Source organism: Siniperca chuatsi, linkage group LG9 (assembly GCF_020085105.1).
Source record: "Siniperca chuatsi isolate FFG_IHB_CAS linkage group LG9, ASM2008510v1, whole genome shotgun sequence".
In the NCBI taxonomy this organism is placed as follows: Eukaryota; Metazoa; Chordata; class Actinopteri; order Centrarchiformes; family Sinipercidae; genus Siniperca; species Siniperca chuatsi.
Window position 1 is genome coordinate 21,059,963 of NC_058050.1, and position 17,008 is coordinate 21,076,970.

General features: G+C 41.6%; 3 protein-coding genes across 9 annotated transcripts; 2 read left to right on the forward strand and 1 right to left on the reverse strand.

The window, feature by feature from the left end:
• Window positions 1–5,078: 5,078 nt before the first annotated feature.
• Window positions 5,079–9,226, forward strand: echdc1 (enoyl CoA hydratase domain containing 1). Of its 5 annotated transcripts, none has more exons than XM_044206715.1 (7): window positions 5,079–5,167; window positions 6,222–6,287; window positions 7,059–7,234; window positions 7,390–7,532; window positions 7,635–7,687; window positions 7,837–7,917; window positions 8,030–9,226. In XM_044206715.1, the coding sequence occupies exons 2-7, from the start codon at window positions 6,223–6,225 to the stop codon at window positions 8,445–8,447; spliced, it is 936 nt and encodes a 311-aa protein (XP_044062650.1). In that variant the 5' UTR covers window positions 5,079–5,167; window position 6,222; the 3' UTR covers window positions 8,448–9,226. The 5 variants fall into 5 exon arrangements, with proteins under 5 accessions (XP_044062650.1, XP_044062651.1, XP_044062652.1 ...); XM_044206716.1 differs by having other exon boundaries at window positions 5,149–5,167; window positions 6,172–6,287; XM_044206717.1 differs by lacking the exon at window positions 5,079–5,167 and adding an exon at window positions 5,288–5,957.
• A 1,266-nt stretch (window positions 9,227–10,492) lies between these two features.
• LOC122881051 (E3 ubiquitin-protein ligase rnf146-like) lies at window positions 10,493–14,715 on the reverse strand. 3 transcript variants are annotated; one of them, XM_044206709.1, is made up of 3 exons: window positions 14,569–14,715; window positions 13,796–13,856; window positions 10,493–13,419 (listed from the first exon to the last, which is right to left on the reverse strand). In XM_044206709.1, the coding sequence occupies exon 3, from the start codon at window positions 13,405–13,407 to the stop codon at window positions 12,244–12,246; it is 1,164 nt and encodes a 387-aa protein (XP_044062644.1). In that variant the 5' UTR covers window positions 13,408–13,419; window positions 13,796–13,856; window positions 14,569–14,715; the 3' UTR covers window positions 10,493–12,243. The 3 variants fall into 3 exon arrangements, with proteins under 3 accessions (XP_044062644.1, XP_044062645.1, XP_044062646.1); XM_044206710.1 differs by having other exon boundaries at window positions 14,564–14,697; XM_044206711.1 differs by lacking the exon at window positions 14,569–14,715 and adding an exon at window positions 14,364–14,445.
• Window positions 14,716–14,754: 39 nt separating this feature from the next.
• mdh2 (malate dehydrogenase 2, NAD (mitochondrial)) lies at window positions 14,755–16,331 on the forward strand. Its single transcript, XM_044206718.1, has one exon. The coding sequence runs from the start codon at window positions 14,883–14,885 to the stop codon at window positions 15,894–15,896; it is 1,014 nt and encodes a 337-aa protein (XP_044062653.1). The 5' UTR covers window positions 14,755–14,882; the 3' UTR covers window positions 15,897–16,331.
• The last annotated feature ends 677 nt before the right edge of the window (window positions 16,332–17,008 follow it).

Below are 17,008 nucleotides of genomic sequence, written 5' to 3' on the forward strand. Positions count from 1 at the left end.
TATCTACATTTGTGTTACGTATTATACTGTATGTGGTGTTGTCATGCTGTGCAGCTTTGACTGACTTGTTTATCAAATAATTACACAAAATTGTTTCTTGGCAGCTTAAACCCATTTGTGAAGGGTGACTGTGAAAGCACCAGTACAACATTATACAGGGAGTATTATTATAAAGTACTATTTCAAAAGTTAAGCAGCCATGTAGACAAACCCTTTTAGTCTTATTTAACCTGCATATTATTATTTTCTCCAATCTCTAATCATTTAGTTTACTACAGTAGTTTAGTTAACTAGCTAAACTGACCTTGCCGCTGTGCAGTTGCGTGCCCCGGTGCAGGCCTCTTCAATCCTCAGCGTAGAGTGGGAGGACTAATTTATTAAGTTCTGAGCATCAATCAAACAGCACAGAAATATTTCTGTGAAGGCATCAAGAGGAATCCAAGGCGACCGTTCAACTCACAAAGATGAAGCACCAGAACCAAACTACTGTCTGGCTCCTTCAATCTTGTTTACTGACATCTTTGGTGACACTGTGATCTCTACTCTGAGGGATCACTGCAGAGCTCCGTGACAGCAGCAAAGGAACCCTCCATTACTTTGATAGTGTGGGTGTGTGTCTTTGTGCTTTTCTGCTGTGTGTTTGTGTATGCATTCCCCCCAATAAATGTTTTATGCATTCCTTTTTCTAAATGTGTGTGATTTAGTTTATCAGGTGCTGTGATGAGCTAACACCATCTCGCTTCTCACTTTTTTGTTTGCCTGACTACAACATGAAAATACCTGCATTATTGTTTCATATTCTTACTGCACTGTCTGGTAAATTATCAGTTTTGCACCTGTGTGTGCGCGCACACACACATGTACATGCCCATTCACTTACATACAAAGGTACACACGTGCACACATGCACACACAACCATACACACCCTTGGCCCTGAGAGGGACGGACACCTAACCCCTCACCCTGAAACCTGGCATCTTAGGCTGACTGAAATAACAGGTGCGATGTTATGGTGCCAGAAATCCTACCCCTGATTTAAATATAAATATTGTCATCCTTTCCTCCTGATGCCCAGCCTAGCGCTGTGTTGGCTGTCTCGCCCTGTTTTCCTGCGTCAAGGTTGGGCAGGAGTGTAGATTCCAAGTACTGGCCTGTGCTCAAGTCTGGAGGCTTCCAGATGCTGAAACCTTTACATAACCAGTACTAACTGTTTAGATTCCAGTGCTGCTAAAAACACATTAACACTGGAAAGAATTTATGGAACAATCTGTATTTTATCACACAAACATAGAGTGACTACAGTTACTTAACAAATGTACACTTGTATCAAGTGTAGACACCAGCTTCTTCAAACTGTCTATTCATTATTTTGCCAATAGCTATTGGCAAAATAATAATGTTGTTAGGCATGATGTTAATAATAGTGATTGTCTGATTGTCATGATATTGAAGAAAGGACATTTTCCCAGAACATTTTCCCTGTTTTCACATATTTATTACAGTAAATGTATAATGGGAATTCAAAGTTTAAGTAATGTAATAACAGTTTTCCAGTAAATCTGAACTTTGGATATTTTATGCTGTCATTTAAAACCACGTGCCACTGAGAGCTATGTGCATGCACCATGCACAGGTTTCAGGGGATGATTTTACTCTTTATCACAACTTCAGCTGGAGACAAGAAACTAATGGAAACAGTGTGTTTCCATTGATGCTCCATTAGAATTCCACATCCACACAGACACACAAATCACCTGTTGGCCATGCACACTATTTGATTTGATCCATCTAAACCAAAGCAGGTCCTTTCTGTAATCTCCTTCCTCTTACAGCCTTGAGTAAAATAACTGAGATACAATTTTCACTCACAATACAGCATAGGATTTCTAATTACTGCTGTGCCCTTTTGGTTGTTGACTAGTTTTAAGGCTACATTTGTCTAGCGGCTTTCTGTGCATCCACAGCCTTGTTTGTTTTCGGTACAAACATGGAGAACCTGGAGGGTATACATGGTAAAGCCTGACAGGCATGCAAAGAAGCTCTTGGCCATCATTAGCTTTATGTCCACTGCAGTGCATGGCCAAACATGACTAGCTAGTCATATTTGGTTATTATGTACATCTTTGCAGAATATGTTCTGTTTATGCCAATAGAAATTATGGTCATATTAAATTACTGCTTTTGGTATCAGGTCATGTTTTCACAGTTTAGGTATGGTTTCATATACAATTAGTATTACAGAAAATGTTTGCATTTTGTCTTTTAATGGTTGTGCATTTTGAGTTGCTGCTGCTGTGGAAAAGTGTTCATTGGCCCTCCAGTGTCTCATGGATCTCTGCCCCCCAGCTCCACTGACTTCCCTACACTCCTCACAGGAAACCTCCAGGCCCCTGAGAGCCTCTGGCACCTGCCAACCTGCCATTCTTCCTTCCCTGAAATAGACCCTTACTGGCACTTATCTGATCTCTGTGTGTGTGTGTGTGTGTGTGTGTGTGTGTGTTATTTTCTTATCTTGGTGAGCTGGTCTAGAGCCATGCTGACTGCAGCGCATTCCCTGACTTCCTGTGGAGCCCCAGACAGCTGCATATCGATCAGTACACTGATGCATCAATTTAGAGGCCACATTCAGTACACACACAACCACACACTCAAACACACACAGACATACATGCAATGACATTTGTGTATGCATATAGACAAATGTGTTAAATGTGTATCTCTCTCTCTCTCTCTCTCCCATTAGCCAGGTTGTAATTTCAGACAGGCTTCCATTATCAGCTGGAGTCTGCAGCTGCATCACTGACATCCGGATGGGCGGATCATAAAACAGCAGGGCTGACTTTAATCAAAATGACTGAAAGGGCTGAGGAGAGGATGAATGGAACTGGACAGGCACAGTGAGATAACGGTTTGGGAATGAAAGTTTGTAAAAGAGTATAAACACTCACACACCTAACACAGACAGACAATCACTTACACACAGTTGTGGGTGACTTAGAGACTACTATGTATGCAAATTCCACTAAGCCACCATGTCCTCCAGGTGCTGCACTTCACAGAGTGATATTTAGAGACAGGTTGCAGGCTAGCTGACCTAGCTGAATGTACTGTACAGAGCAAGAAGGAGAGTCAGCGTGTCTGGAATGCCTGCCTGGGAAGAGTCCCACCGACCTTTTTGAATTCCTTCCCCACTTTAAATAGACCGGAGAGGTGTGGGCTTTTAAACCTAGTTGTGTCTATTGCAGTCTTGGATGCAGTGCACTGTATCCTTGTTGATGACCTTTTATGTTTGCGGTACAGTCATGAAGGACCTTGGTTCCACAAAAGCCATCCATTCAGGGAAAAATACCCTTAATTAGTCATTAGTCACACATAATATATGATCAAACCTAATACAATGGTGCTAATGTGTCTTATATAGCTAATCAAAGTAAATAATAGCATTTTAAAGGGTGCGTGCAAAGTATTTGGCATGAGTGATACCTTTGAATGTAATTGTGAAACAATGTGCTTCCAAAGTAGATTTCATACAGACATTAGGTCAGTGATGGTTATTGGTATGTGAATACGGTACAAGATACAATCACTTTTGTGACGCTTAATTTGTTTGAGACTTCTGATTCAGCATGTCTTTGGAATCCTCAGTGATCCAAATGAAACAGAAAAGTATTTTTGTTTCCTTTATTTTGTTTTCACAAATCAGGGTAGCGCTAGAGGATGTGGGGATAGAAGTGAAGGATTTATGCTCCCAGTAGCCATAGCTCTGAGCACAGGACAGGAAGTGTCTCAACCTCCCTCTGTTTTGGCACATTTCCCTCATTTTCCTGCACATCTCGTGGTCTTTATATCATCATCTTGTTGTTGTTTGTTTATGCCAGTTTGTCTCACTGTCTGGACGCCCTCATTTCTAACTCTCACTCACCAAACATTGCATTTGTCCCCTGGCTAACCTTCCACCCGTCTCCTTTACACACAAATAAAATTGTACAAATCTTTACAAACCTCAGTATTTACACAGACGCTTTGGTTATACTCAGACAAATTATTTAAATAAGGGATGTTAAGTTATTTTAATAACACGCCTACAAGTCTGTAGTAGTTTATGTCTGTCTGTGTTTGCACAGTACTATGATCCCAGAGCAATTCACCCTTTTTACGGCCCCTCAGAAAGGTGGTAGTCTCTCTTGGTATGATATTACATGTTTCTAGGAGGACTTGAACAAGACCATTCCTGAAACAAAGGTTGCATCTTCTAAGGATGTTTTTTGATGGCAAAAATGCAAAGCCAGAACCCAACTGTTGCCCTTAAATCAATAGTAAAAGTACATTTTGCCTCAGTCTTGTCTTAACTTCAGTTCTAACCTCAGTTGTTATAGTATTCCAAACCCCTTATTTAATATCTTTGAAAATGCCATTTATCACTGACAATTGAAGATGAATACAGTTTCGGTTGTTTGGCTTGGCCACACATAAAACCAAATCTCAGAGCAGGCTTTTGTTTGACAAGATGTTGACACATTGTTAGACTTGGAAGTGTCCACTGCGATATTACTTTTAAGACTCAGAGAGTCAGTTCACTGGTGTCAAGAAAAGGTGTTTTTAGTGTTTGAACCAAAAAAAATCTGCTATTTTGCAGTTTTACCTTCACACGGACACAGTAGGATAATGAAAACTTCAGTTGACAATAAATAGAACATGTTAATAAAACTGCTAGCTGCCTGTGCTAATGCTGTACTATAACTTGTAGATGTTATTTAAAGCCCTCTGCCAATACTACTGAATAAGGCCATGTCTGTAAAGCCAGTTCCTGAGTATGCTGCGTTTACAGAGTTGTGACAAAGAGCAGATCTCCCTGTGTAGTGCATTAGCCAATGATGAATATTACAGTTCATGTTGAACAATAAATTATAGCTTTTAGAGTGTTGTGTAAAATGTATATGGCCCAATATCACAATTGCACAATGAATGGACATATTTGCCTTTTTGCAGGAGGTGATGCTGTACAAATGAATCCCAAAACATGTTTACTGCTTGGCGGTATTATTCCGACCCCTGTGGGGACTTTGAGAAACTACATGGGTTGCATTGTCTACCTCCGAAGAACACGAGTTTCCAGGGGGACGGATTTCAGAGTAACACCACACGACTGTCAATACATTAAGCAAGGTTGGTGCTTACATTTTTGTTGCTAAATGGTTTGTAATTATTATAGTGGCATGTTAAAAATATTTCATGAAATATTAATTTTCCTCTGCCGCTCGTTGTATGCGCACGTTAGAATGGGACACATTTAGTTTCGAAAGAACAAGATTCAATGGTTTACTGCCAAACAAGAGTTTGTAAAATCATTCACAACTTCAAAGGGTTCTTTATGAATGGTTTGTGTAACAGGTTTGCTTCCTTTTTGCAGTGGTTTCAACCAGAAGAGTATTCAGAAATGAGCTACTGTAAAAATAAATGTATAGCCGCACAGTAAGCTAGCTAAATGTTACAGACCTCATATCCTGTTCGATAACTTTAGCAGCCTATTGTAGTGCTATTATTTAATCAATAAAACAGCGTATTTGAATGTGAAAGTAAGTATCTAAATGTCAGAGTTCAAGGTAGCGGCCTTTTATGCTCACAGCTAAAACTAGTCACTATATTTCTGAAGCATAATGTTCCTATGGTTATTATCTAGGAATATTTTCAAGTGCTCCTCTCTCTTTATGTCTTTTCGCCAGTTTACATGTTCAACAAGGCCTTTTTAAACTTTCTTACTCAAATGCTGTTAAAACGCAGAGCTCTCGTTTGTTTGTGTATCGGGACTAAAAGCCCCAAACACCAACACAGGTGTATTTAATTACTCTAGCTAATTAGACATGGAGTCAGGTTGAAGTTGGGTGGAGCTGTGCTGGGAGTTACGTGATGTCACAAACTGAGGGAACTATCAGGGAACAGCAGTGGAAACACCTGTGTGTGTAGTAATTCCCCCATCATGGCTATATAGCAAACCAGGACTGATGATTTTCATTGTGCAACATGCTCAAAAACAATAGTTGCTGCCGTTCACACTCAGTCAGCAGGGAATCTTGGCAGTGCTCCCTATCCTCATACTTTGTTCCTGCTTTCATGTGCCCAACTCCTTTTTTAATAAAGTAATATGTCTGATGTAATTTCTCCCAATGAAGGTAAAAGTAAATATTTTCTCCCACATTTCTCCATCTCCGTGCTGCTGCAGGATGGTACTGTGTGCAGTGAGGCGACAACTCCCGAGGAGCAGCGGCAGCTGTGGAGCCTGGGCCAGGTAAGGGAATCTAGCCAGCATTGTTTATCACCATGCTCGTGACAGTAAGTAAAGTCATAAATAAAGGAACAGCAAGTCTACTGTGTTGAACCCACATCATTCGTTCACAAATCACAAACATAGACAAGTCAAGACAATCAAAATGCATTTCTGAGGTGCTGAGATTTGTGAAATGCTAATCTATAGAAGTAATAACATCTCTGATTCTGACTACAATAAGTCAAAATGGTTCATTCTTATGTGTTACAAATTTATTTGTGTGGCTCGGTACCATACCTCCTTCAGGCTGATTTACCGAGATGTAAGGTAGTGTATTAAAAGCATTCATTGCTGTTTGGGAGTGCAAGCATTAACTTTAAGTCCTGAGCAACACCAGTCTGATTTCCATGAGGAAGTTTTGCATGCCATTTCTTTATACTACAATTTCACATATGCATGTTCAGTTTGATTTGAATTAACTTAGCATTTAGAGAGTTTCCCCTTGGGGATCAGTAAAATATTTCTGATTCTGCTTAGCTTAAAGCAAACATCTGATCATGCAAAGAACAACATAGTGAAAAGACAGAGGACATTCATATGCTGTCAAAACCTACTTGTTGAATTCACTGGTAATGTACCATAACTGTATGTACTGTTGTAGCAGTTAAATGAATCAGGGTTCCATTTTAAACAGTTCCTGTCATTCTAACACTCTGTAAGGGCTGGATCTGTATACTGATTGAATGTGATTTATTTAATTTTAATAAACTTTATAAATGTTGTTCCTCCAAGGCTGCTGCAGAGACAGAGCAGGGGCTGTGTGTACTCCAGCATCCATGGCTTAAACCAGGAGGAGATCAGAGAGAAGCTGCACGCCTTTTCTGGAGGCTCCATTGATCTGCTCAAACAGGAGTCTGGCATCGCTGTGCTGACCATCAACAACCCCTCCCGCATGAATGCCTTCTCCGGTAAGGTGTGCATTTAACACTGTATATTTTCAGATTGACTAGTGCAGATTTGGTATTCTCGGGATGAAACTCATTTGCACATAATCACTTGTACACAAACAAACAAATTAGGCTGCAGCCTAGTTTATTGTTTTGAGTTTTTCCCTTCCTCCCAGGCAGTATGATGGTGGATCTGGAGGAGACAGTGAGCCAGCTGGAGAGCTGGACAGACGGTAAAGGCCTGATTGTTCAGGGTGCAGCTGGAACTTTTTGCTCTGGATCGGACCTGAACGCTGTCAGGGCGATATCTAACCCACAGGTAGAGTACAGTAACTCTTTGCTGTGGCTTTTCTTAGTCTCAGTGTCTCTTGGTCGTGTACTTGCCTGAAGATCTCTAAATGATGTTTCTTTTGCCTTGTAGGATGGGATGAAGATGTGCATGTTCATGCAGAATGCTCTTACAAGACTACTCAGGTAAGGGCTCTCATTTCCCTCTCTACTACTCTAGTAAATATCAGCACAGACTAAAACAGCAGCAACCAGTCTGAGCTTAAAGAAGTTGGATTTTAGCAGTTATGTAATGTGCACTACAGTATGCTGACAGAATAGTTTTCTCACTGCAGGCTACCTCTGATGTCTGTTGCTCTGGTGGAGGGGAGAGCGCTGGGAGGAGGTGCAGAGCTCACCACTGCCTGCGATTTCAGGTAATGTTTTTATACAATAAAAGAAAAACACCTAAGGATCTCTTCTACCCTATCACCTTCCATCCAAACGTTGCTGATAATCTAACTTGTTTCTGTCGTCTGTCTCTCATAGGTTAATGGCATCTGGCAGTGTGATCCAGTTTGTTCATAAACACATGGGCCTGGTCCCAGGATGGGGCGGCGCCGCGCGACTTGTCCGCATCGTCGGAAGCCAGAATGCACTGAAGCTGCTTGGCGGTGCTCTGAAGGTGGACCCTGAACTTGGCCTGCAGATTGGACTGGCAGATGGAGTCCTGGAGGTCCCCCAGGCAGAGGAGGGTGCAGGGACTCTCCTACAGAGGGCTGAAAACTGGCTCAGTCACTATATAAAAGGCCCTGCTCCAGTGATCCAGGCTGTGAAGAAGGTAGTGTTGTCAGGGAGAGAGCTCCCTTTGTCAGAGGCTCTGAGGACTGAGAAGGATGTATTTGGCACGGTGTGGGGCGGTCCGGCTAACCTGCAGGCTCTGGCCAGCAAGTCCAAACACAAATGAGTGTCTGTGTTCACTTTCCTAAGAGCTTCTCAGATCAGCCAAGATGTTCTACTGAGACATTTTTGGAAAGCCCTGTCCAGGTCAAAATTGTGTGGAAGAGAACTGCTACAAACTGACTCTTGATTGACATCAATAAACTTACTTAGTTCTTTGGTGTGCTGAAGACATTTATAAATAATTTTACATGCAATACGCTGACTGTTGTGTCTACAGTGTAGACTCTGGGAATCTAGACAAATTATAAAGGGTTTATTCTTTGTTGGTTAGGACTACAAACTTTATAATTTCAATAAATAAGCTGCTTCATTGCCTCTAATACACTGATAATTAGAGATTGCTCATTGTCACATACTTTAATGGTTGTTTAAGTAATGGTTGTTGTTTGGTATCTCTATGTGACATGCCTACTTATCACACGAGTAGGAGCAGAGATACAAATGCATAAACAGTGATGCAGATAATGTGCTATTTTTGGTCATATATTGCAAACATAGCTCTGTGGGAAAAGATGGAATGAGGGTAGTGTTTTCAGGGATGAAAACTGAATCTACACCATAAATAAAAATGTCCCTGTCCCCATGGGGTTATATTTTAGAAATTGGACTCTGCAGCCTCCTGTTTACAACAAAGCATTTATCAGTGGTGGTGCATTGTCAGCTGACCTGAGAAACTCTTGTCTCATCAGTACTCTGTAGACTGATACTGTATATTATTTTGTTTAGATGTATCCCCTCAATTAAAGTATATCTGTAATAAAACAGTGAATGTGCTGTATGGTTCCATGGGTATTATAGTCTTATGTTTTCAGTATGAATGAAAACAAGGACCTAAAGGACTACATTCTTCATCTTCTAAATCCCTTCTGTCCCCATCAGTCAAGCAGAGGAACAGTCTTTCCTCTAGGTCCCCTAAAAATGTGATTATGGTATAAATTAGATCATGCCAGGCTGAGCCTAACTGAAGCAGACAGATAGCAGCAGCATACAGACAGACACTGATTAGGCAAAACGAGCATGGGGCATCAGCATCTGTCAACAGGATTGAGAGTAATGCTGCTGCACACCTTTCCTCTTTACCTCAGTTTTGTGGGTTAGTTCAGATTCTGCTGTGCTCATGGTGCGTCACCGTGGCCTTGAACATCCCCTCTCGGTTTCTATTATATTGGGAGATTCTTAGCTGTAGGTAAGCACATTATGTGGCTGATTTTCAGTACTCTCCACAATAGCGCTCATCTATGTATGTGGAACCTTGATAGATACTGAAGCACATGGCCAAATTAAACAGTTGAAATGTACATACTGATTTTTTGTAAGGTTTGGCACCAATTTGTAGCTCATTTAAAATGAGTCCATACAGCAAATTAGGTATTGCAAAAGCAGACATGCACAGACTGAAATGGTAAAAATAAAAAAGGACAGGTCTCTGGAGGATGCCAGGCCTTTATCTCCTGTTCCCTTTCCAGAGGTCATGTTTCCTGTTTCCCAGACACCCAGCTGATGTGAGTGCTGAGTGCTGATAGCTGCTGTGGTCAGAATACCAAACACCTACAAGGTGAGTGAGGTAAAGTCTAGAGTTGGTCTCATTATGATATACAGATCTCTGATAAACTGGTCTCCAATGATAGAAAGAGAAGAGGCTGTGTTGCATACTGTGGACTTTATGGATTAATAAATGGTATCTTTCTTGTTACATGCCTTTTCTGATAATGTAATTATAGCTACTTCGGGAAACCACAATAACTTTTCCCAATGTTTTTGTCCATGTATCATTGAGTCTTATTTAGGATGCTTTGTTATATGAAGAACAGGTATTGAATACTTCAGTGCCTCATCCAAGAGAAGAATGTGATTTCCCCCCAAGTCTCCCCACTACAGGTGGTAGTGTGGAGAAAAAGAGGTGAAATCTTACAATGGGCCCATTGATAGTCCTACTTATGTAACACTCAAGACATATATTTAAAAGAAAAACCAAACTGACAAGCACACTAATCACGCAGTAAAATAAGACAAAAAATACACTAACAATCAGAGACAAGAGCACAAAAATATTTTATCCTTTTAGGATGATGAAATGACAATTTATTCTTAAATTACAAACCATGTAACAAAAAAACTTGCCAAGCAAAAACTGTTACACAAACTTTATTTTCAGAATGGAAAGTCTAAGACTGAGCTGATGATGTAAGCAGGTAAGAAATATAAAAATAACATAACTTGAAATCTCTGCAGGATGGCCAATAGCAATGGCATGTTCTTGTTCTCTTACTGCCTCAGATGTAGTATGATTTACAACAATAAGAAATGCAAAAGAAAGAAAAACCAAAAACCAAAAAAACAAAACAGAATTAAAAACAATTACTCAAACTCAACCCAAAAATATGAATTCTTAACATCCTGCCAACCAGTAGTGTTTAAATAACTCTCTCTTCAAACATGCACAAATCACAAAACTTTAGAAACACACCAATTGAGAATACTTTAGTCAGGGACAATAAGAATACTGAGGCTACAGAGGCCTCAACAGCTTTAAAAAGGAAAACACTGATACTTCACATTAAAATGCCAATTATTCAAAGCTGGGACAGGTTCAAATAAATTTGATATGTACTTCTATTATGTACATTGACTTAAAACATTTGTAAACTCTACAGATTTTAGAATTTCAGAACACTGCAGGTTAATTTAAATCAAATCAAAGACAAATGCTAGATAAGTAGCGAGATAATCTTGTGGGCTCCTGAGTTACATTACTATGTTGTTGCACATTAAGTGTGAAATTTAAATACCCACATAGCTTAAGAGCGTCAGTAAGTACTTCTGTTTCCTTTCTTCATCTGGATAAACAACCTGAAGATTTTCTTCAAACCACAATCTGCTCTGAAATGACACACTTACAAAAGTTAACAGTTACATTTCAGAAATTTGAAGGAAAGGCGTCGCAATCAGTTAAATCTGAAGTAAGGAAATCATTTAGGTAGGGTGGAGGTTGGGAACAAGTTTTCAAGGATTAAATTCTTTGCAAGAGTAGTCAGATGACTTGAGCTCTAACAAGTCAATTTCTGTGTGCTTTGTTAGCTGAGAGAGTTAAAGTGTAGATGATTAGAATGCAGCCGTTCATGATAATTTCCAGGAGTAACATCCCTATTTATGCTTTCTCTGTAAAACATCACAGATCTGGCTGAGACTCCCAGAAACCCTCTGGGTATTAAGATCATAACTTTCAATTCAACACAAGAATACCTAGGATTGGCAGAAGCAGGTTGGCGAGTCACTTTTACCTTTTAACTTCCACTTCTGTGGAATTTAGAAAGAACAGACTCCATATGCCTGCAAACCAAATGGCAAAAAGTGAGCAGACAAATGGCAGCTGAACACCACAATAAGTCTGTCACACCTCCCTCACATGATGTGCTGGATTGACAAATATGAGATTTCATGGCTCACAACAACATGCTGTATCCATCTGGCTGTTTACCAAGCTTTACCTCCTGTCTCAGAACTAGAACATAAAACCCAATATTACTTCTACTTGCTGGGTATATATGTATATAGGAAGAGACCGACAAACAAATCATACAGATACATCCAGATCATTGTGAGCCAAAAAGAGGCACCAAATTTGATTGCTAAAATTGAGTTGTTTACCTAAAAACATGAAGTATGTTATGCTTAATTTCTCTTGTACCAAGCAATCCACCCACATCCCATCCGTGACAGAGTGAACGACAGCATACAGTGAGGAATAAATTAATGAAATGCAACATAGCCAGTTGGTGATGATGGTATCAACGATGACTTCACACTTCAGTCACTGTACACTGGCCATCAGGCATTCTGGACCTTCCAGTGCTACTGGATGAAGAAGGGGGAGAGGCGGACTCTGCGCCAGGAGGGGCTCTGTCCTCTGGATTCAGTCTTTGTCTCCGTGGCCTATCCTCCCAGGGCTCCACACGCTCTCCATCTCCCCCCTCTTCTTCTTCTTCATCATCCTCTTCCTCATCATCGCTCCAGTCGCCAGAGCCAGACTCGTCCACAGAGGTGTGAGGGTCAGAGGACCTGGAGGGTGAGGCCTCCTCTTCCTCATCTTCTTCCTCTCCTTCCCCAGCCTCAGACCGCTCATGAGAAGGTGTGGGCCTGGGGCTGATTTGCAGCTGGGAGAGAGCATCTTCCAGAGTGGGGCTGCTGCTGCTGCTAGGTTGACCACCAAGGGAGGTGGGAGGTCTGGCAGTGGCTGGAGGGGCTGTAACAGTAGAGGGGATACCTGTAACCTGCTGCTGTACACCTGCTACTGTGGTATCAGCCCCATCGGCAGAGTTTTCTCGACCTGCTGTCCCAATGGCCCCAGTAACACCTTCAGTGTCCAAACGCAGTCCTGCCACTCCCTTCTTGGGGATATCCAAAATGTCCCTCTTCATCTTGCGTCTACGACCATGCTCATTGCGCCTGTACTGTACCATGTTCTCCAAGTCGGCTACATACAAAAAACCAGCAATCAGCATTTCAGCTGTTTTCTTGCCCTTGGAGAAAGCGTCCTCCAGCTCGCGGCTGGTTCGCTCATCATACTGCCACCAACCATTACGACCCTCATAATACCAGGCATGATCACTTGCTGCCCCACCCCGACCTCCTGCCGAGGCTTTCAGATCCTCCGGAGAGAGAAGTGTAGGCCTTTCCAGGAAGTCATCCGGTACTTCCTGTCTGCAGAGAGCACAGCGTTTGCTCTGCCAGGATGCTCCCTTCACACACAGAAAACAGAAGACGTGATGGCATGGCAGTTGGACTGGGTGGACGCAGCTCTGCAGACAGATGGCACACTCTGGTACAGACAGGGCTGGGGATGAGTTGCTGGAACCAGAGCATGATGATTCTGCACTGTTCCCACTTCCACCACCACTGTTGCTGCCTTTCTTACTGGATGGAAGTGAGCTAACAGAGTGGTCTACCTCCCCACAACTAGCCATCCTTAGGAAGTTCTGAGGAAAGGGGATAATTGTAAATAAAACAGGTCATAGTGAGCATGTTAGGATTATGTTTTCTTTTATCAGTACTATTAATTTTGAAAAAGACAAATCAGTATTCAAGATTATATTATTGCAGTTTTTTTTAGGTCCACACATGATCAAAAATTCTATTGAGAAACTGTATATCATCTGCAATGAAAGTACTTTTTTTATTTTATTGATGGTGATATGATCACAACACAACACTCAACTGCAAGTCACTGTCACTAAATAGAAAACAGTCCCAAGACGGAGTCAAGCTAAGAATTATAAATACAGAATGATACTATAATCTATACGCCACCGGTAACCTCAAACAAGGCTGACAGACATGCTATTTAATACTTACTGGAAGTACCCTTAATGCTGATGTATCATTAGGAGAGCTTGATTGACTTTCAAACTTGGCACTGTCAAAAGGAAAAGAAGAGTCGGTGAAAATATGTTTGTTTTCAGACTGTGCTGAAAGGACAGTTGTGATACACAATATCAAGCTATTCCTTATGTAAACATTACTTGACAACAAACTCTTATGTGACAAACAAGTTGCACTTTAAGCCTAACATTAGGTGTTAAAACGGATTAGCTACAAGTTAGCGTTAATTCACGTTCATGTTAGCTATGACTGAAATGTAACCTAAGGGTTTACGAACAAAGGGCTGCTCTGTTAACGTTAACAGACTGACTACAAGCAGTGAACTATGCCAGCTAAGTGTTATACGTTTGTGTTAACCAAGCTGGCCTTATGACGCTGCCAGCTAACGTTACTCTAATAAAATCAACAGCTAACGATCTAATATTCACACTAACTGGTGACAGTCTATAAGCAAACTAGTTTAGCTAACGTTAGATAAATAGCAACTACTTAAAATCCGTTTTTGTTACCGTTACAAGTACAAACACAAGTCAAACCGTACAGAGGGATTTCTCGACTAGCAAAGCTATCATAACAATAAGACCTGTTGTTGCTAACGCTGGCTAGGCTGATGGCAGCACTCTGACTCCAGCAAATAGACGGAGTTCATATGACGGCGCTAGCTTATTTTAGCAAGGCGACATAAACAGCAAGGAGAATCATTTTCTCACGACAGAGACAATTCAACAACTGCGGACGCACCGTACCGTCAAATCTTGCTGTGTTGGTCTGGTGTAAAGTTACAATTCGTAACGGCATTAATTTCCAATGCTAATTTACCGACTTCCAATGTTAACTGGCTTTGTTTTCCTCCGAAAAAAGAGGCTGATATAAAGAGGACGGCGTAGCAGTACGCGCTGACGCAATTTGACGTAATATCGCACGACCCTTATCCTCTACGCATGACAATTTACAGTCTTCCTGTTCGCTCGTGGCTAGAGGACGTTGGTGTCACAGAGGAGAGGGGCTCTATAGGTATTTATATTTTCACTAAAGTAAGAAAAGAAGTAACAGAAACAAAATGTTTTCCCGTGCCGTGAGACCTACAGTTAGCCTTGCCCGGAGCTTGTCCACCTCTTCGCAGAACAACGCCAAGGTGGCGGTGCTGGGAGCTTCAGGCGGCATAGGCCAGCCGCTATCTCTGCTTCTCAAGAATAGCCCCCTGGTGAGTCACCTCTCCCTGTTTGATATTGCCCACACCCCCGGGGTGGCTGCAGACCTTAGCCACATCGAGACAAGGGCCCAGGTGTCCGGCCACATGGGTCCCGACCAGCTTGATGCTGCACTTCAGGGCTGCGACGTCGTGGTCATACCCGCCGGTGTGCCCAGAAAACCTGGCATGACCCGTGATGACCTCTTCAACACCAACGCCACCATTGTAGCCACCTTGGCCGATGCCTGCGCCCGCAACTGCCCCGAAGCTATGATCTGCATAATTGCCAACCCCGTTAACTCCACCATCCCTATTACATCAGAGGTCATGAAGAAGCATGGAGTGTACAACCCCAACAGAGTGTTTGGTGTCACAACCCTGGACATTGTCAGAGCAAACGCCTTCGTGGCAGAGCTCAAAGGCCTTGACCCGGCTCGTGTCAATGTACCAGTCATTGGAGGTCACGCTGGGAAGACCATCATTCCCCTCATTTCCCAGTGCACACCAAAAGTAGAGTTCCCTGCTGACCAGCTGTCTGCTCTGACCGGCAGGATCCAGGAGGCCGGCACAGAGGTGGTGAAGGCCAAGGCCGGAGCCGGATCTGCTACCCTCTCCATGGCCTATGCTGGTGCCCGCTTCACCTTCTCCGTCCTGGACGCCATGAATGGAAAGGAGGGTGTGGTGGAGTGCTCCTATGTCAGGTCTGAGGAGACAGAGTGCAAGTATTTCTCCACACCTCTTCTCCTGGGGAAGAACGGCATTGAGAAGAACCTTGGGCTGGGCAAGCTGACTGCCTTTGAGGAGAAGCTGGTGGCTGACGCCATGGATGAGCTGAAGTCTTCTATCAAAAAGGGCGAGGATTTTGTGGCTAATATGAAGTGAACAGGGCGCATTAACTTAGTTTAAAACAAACAGCTGTGAATGATAATTTGTTTCATCTGAACTTAAAAGGCCTCTGGGTAAATCACAAGATCTGTCACAGTGTTTCCTCTTTTTGTTTTTATTTTAGCAGTAGGGTCATGTTAATTCAAATATCCTGGTTTTAACCATGGCCCTTTTTGTTATGTATCATTTCCTGTACCTTTTCAAATGTGGCTTTATCTTGCACCTCTGATTTGTGTACATACTGTACTGTGACTTATCTATATTTTGCAAATGTCAAATTTAAACAAAATTTCATATATTTTCATGTACAGTCTGTATTAGTGGGGATTTCGCTGCTGAATGAATGAGGAAATACTGTTATCATGCCCGCTGATGAAAATAGATGTTATTGATAAGCAAAATACTTCACCAATAAACAGCTTTAAAAAATGATTCTTTATTTCTTGGTTTTGTTTTACAAAAATAATTTGGGTTGACAGTGTACAACTGAAACTGTGACCAAATGTTTAGGACCACTGACACTTTAAATGAAACTAAGTAGGTTAATCCAGATCCCTCATTTCACATGTCAAATCTGGTTCATTGACAAACTTTATAAGCACTGAAATAGTTTTGATATGGGTTCAAATGCATACAACTTAATCTTAGAGAAGTGATTCAAATTAATTATACACTTGAATTAATTCAGTTAGACAATATATATCTTGCTGTGAAGTTGGCGCTACATGATGATAGTTGCTTATTTGCAGAATAATAAAAGGGGGGCCTATTGTCCCTGTAAAAATCAAACTAATAAATAATCACTGTTGGGGATTTTAACTTAAATAATGAGTGCAGGTAGCTTGATTTATTTCAGCTGCATGTTTGATGATTCACAATAGGTGCTGAGGCACAAGTTATAGTAGGTATATTAGAAATGTTATGGAAAACTTTTATAGACCTTCCTTGCTGCCATGGACAATACCACTATTATTTTTTTGTTGTTTCTCAATTGCCACAGAATATTTGTTGTTTTACTTTAGTGATGCTAACAGATGGATATCAGTATCTACAACAGCTACAGTTTTCACCCAGAAGAGCCCATGGCAACCTTTGAATCACTGCGTACC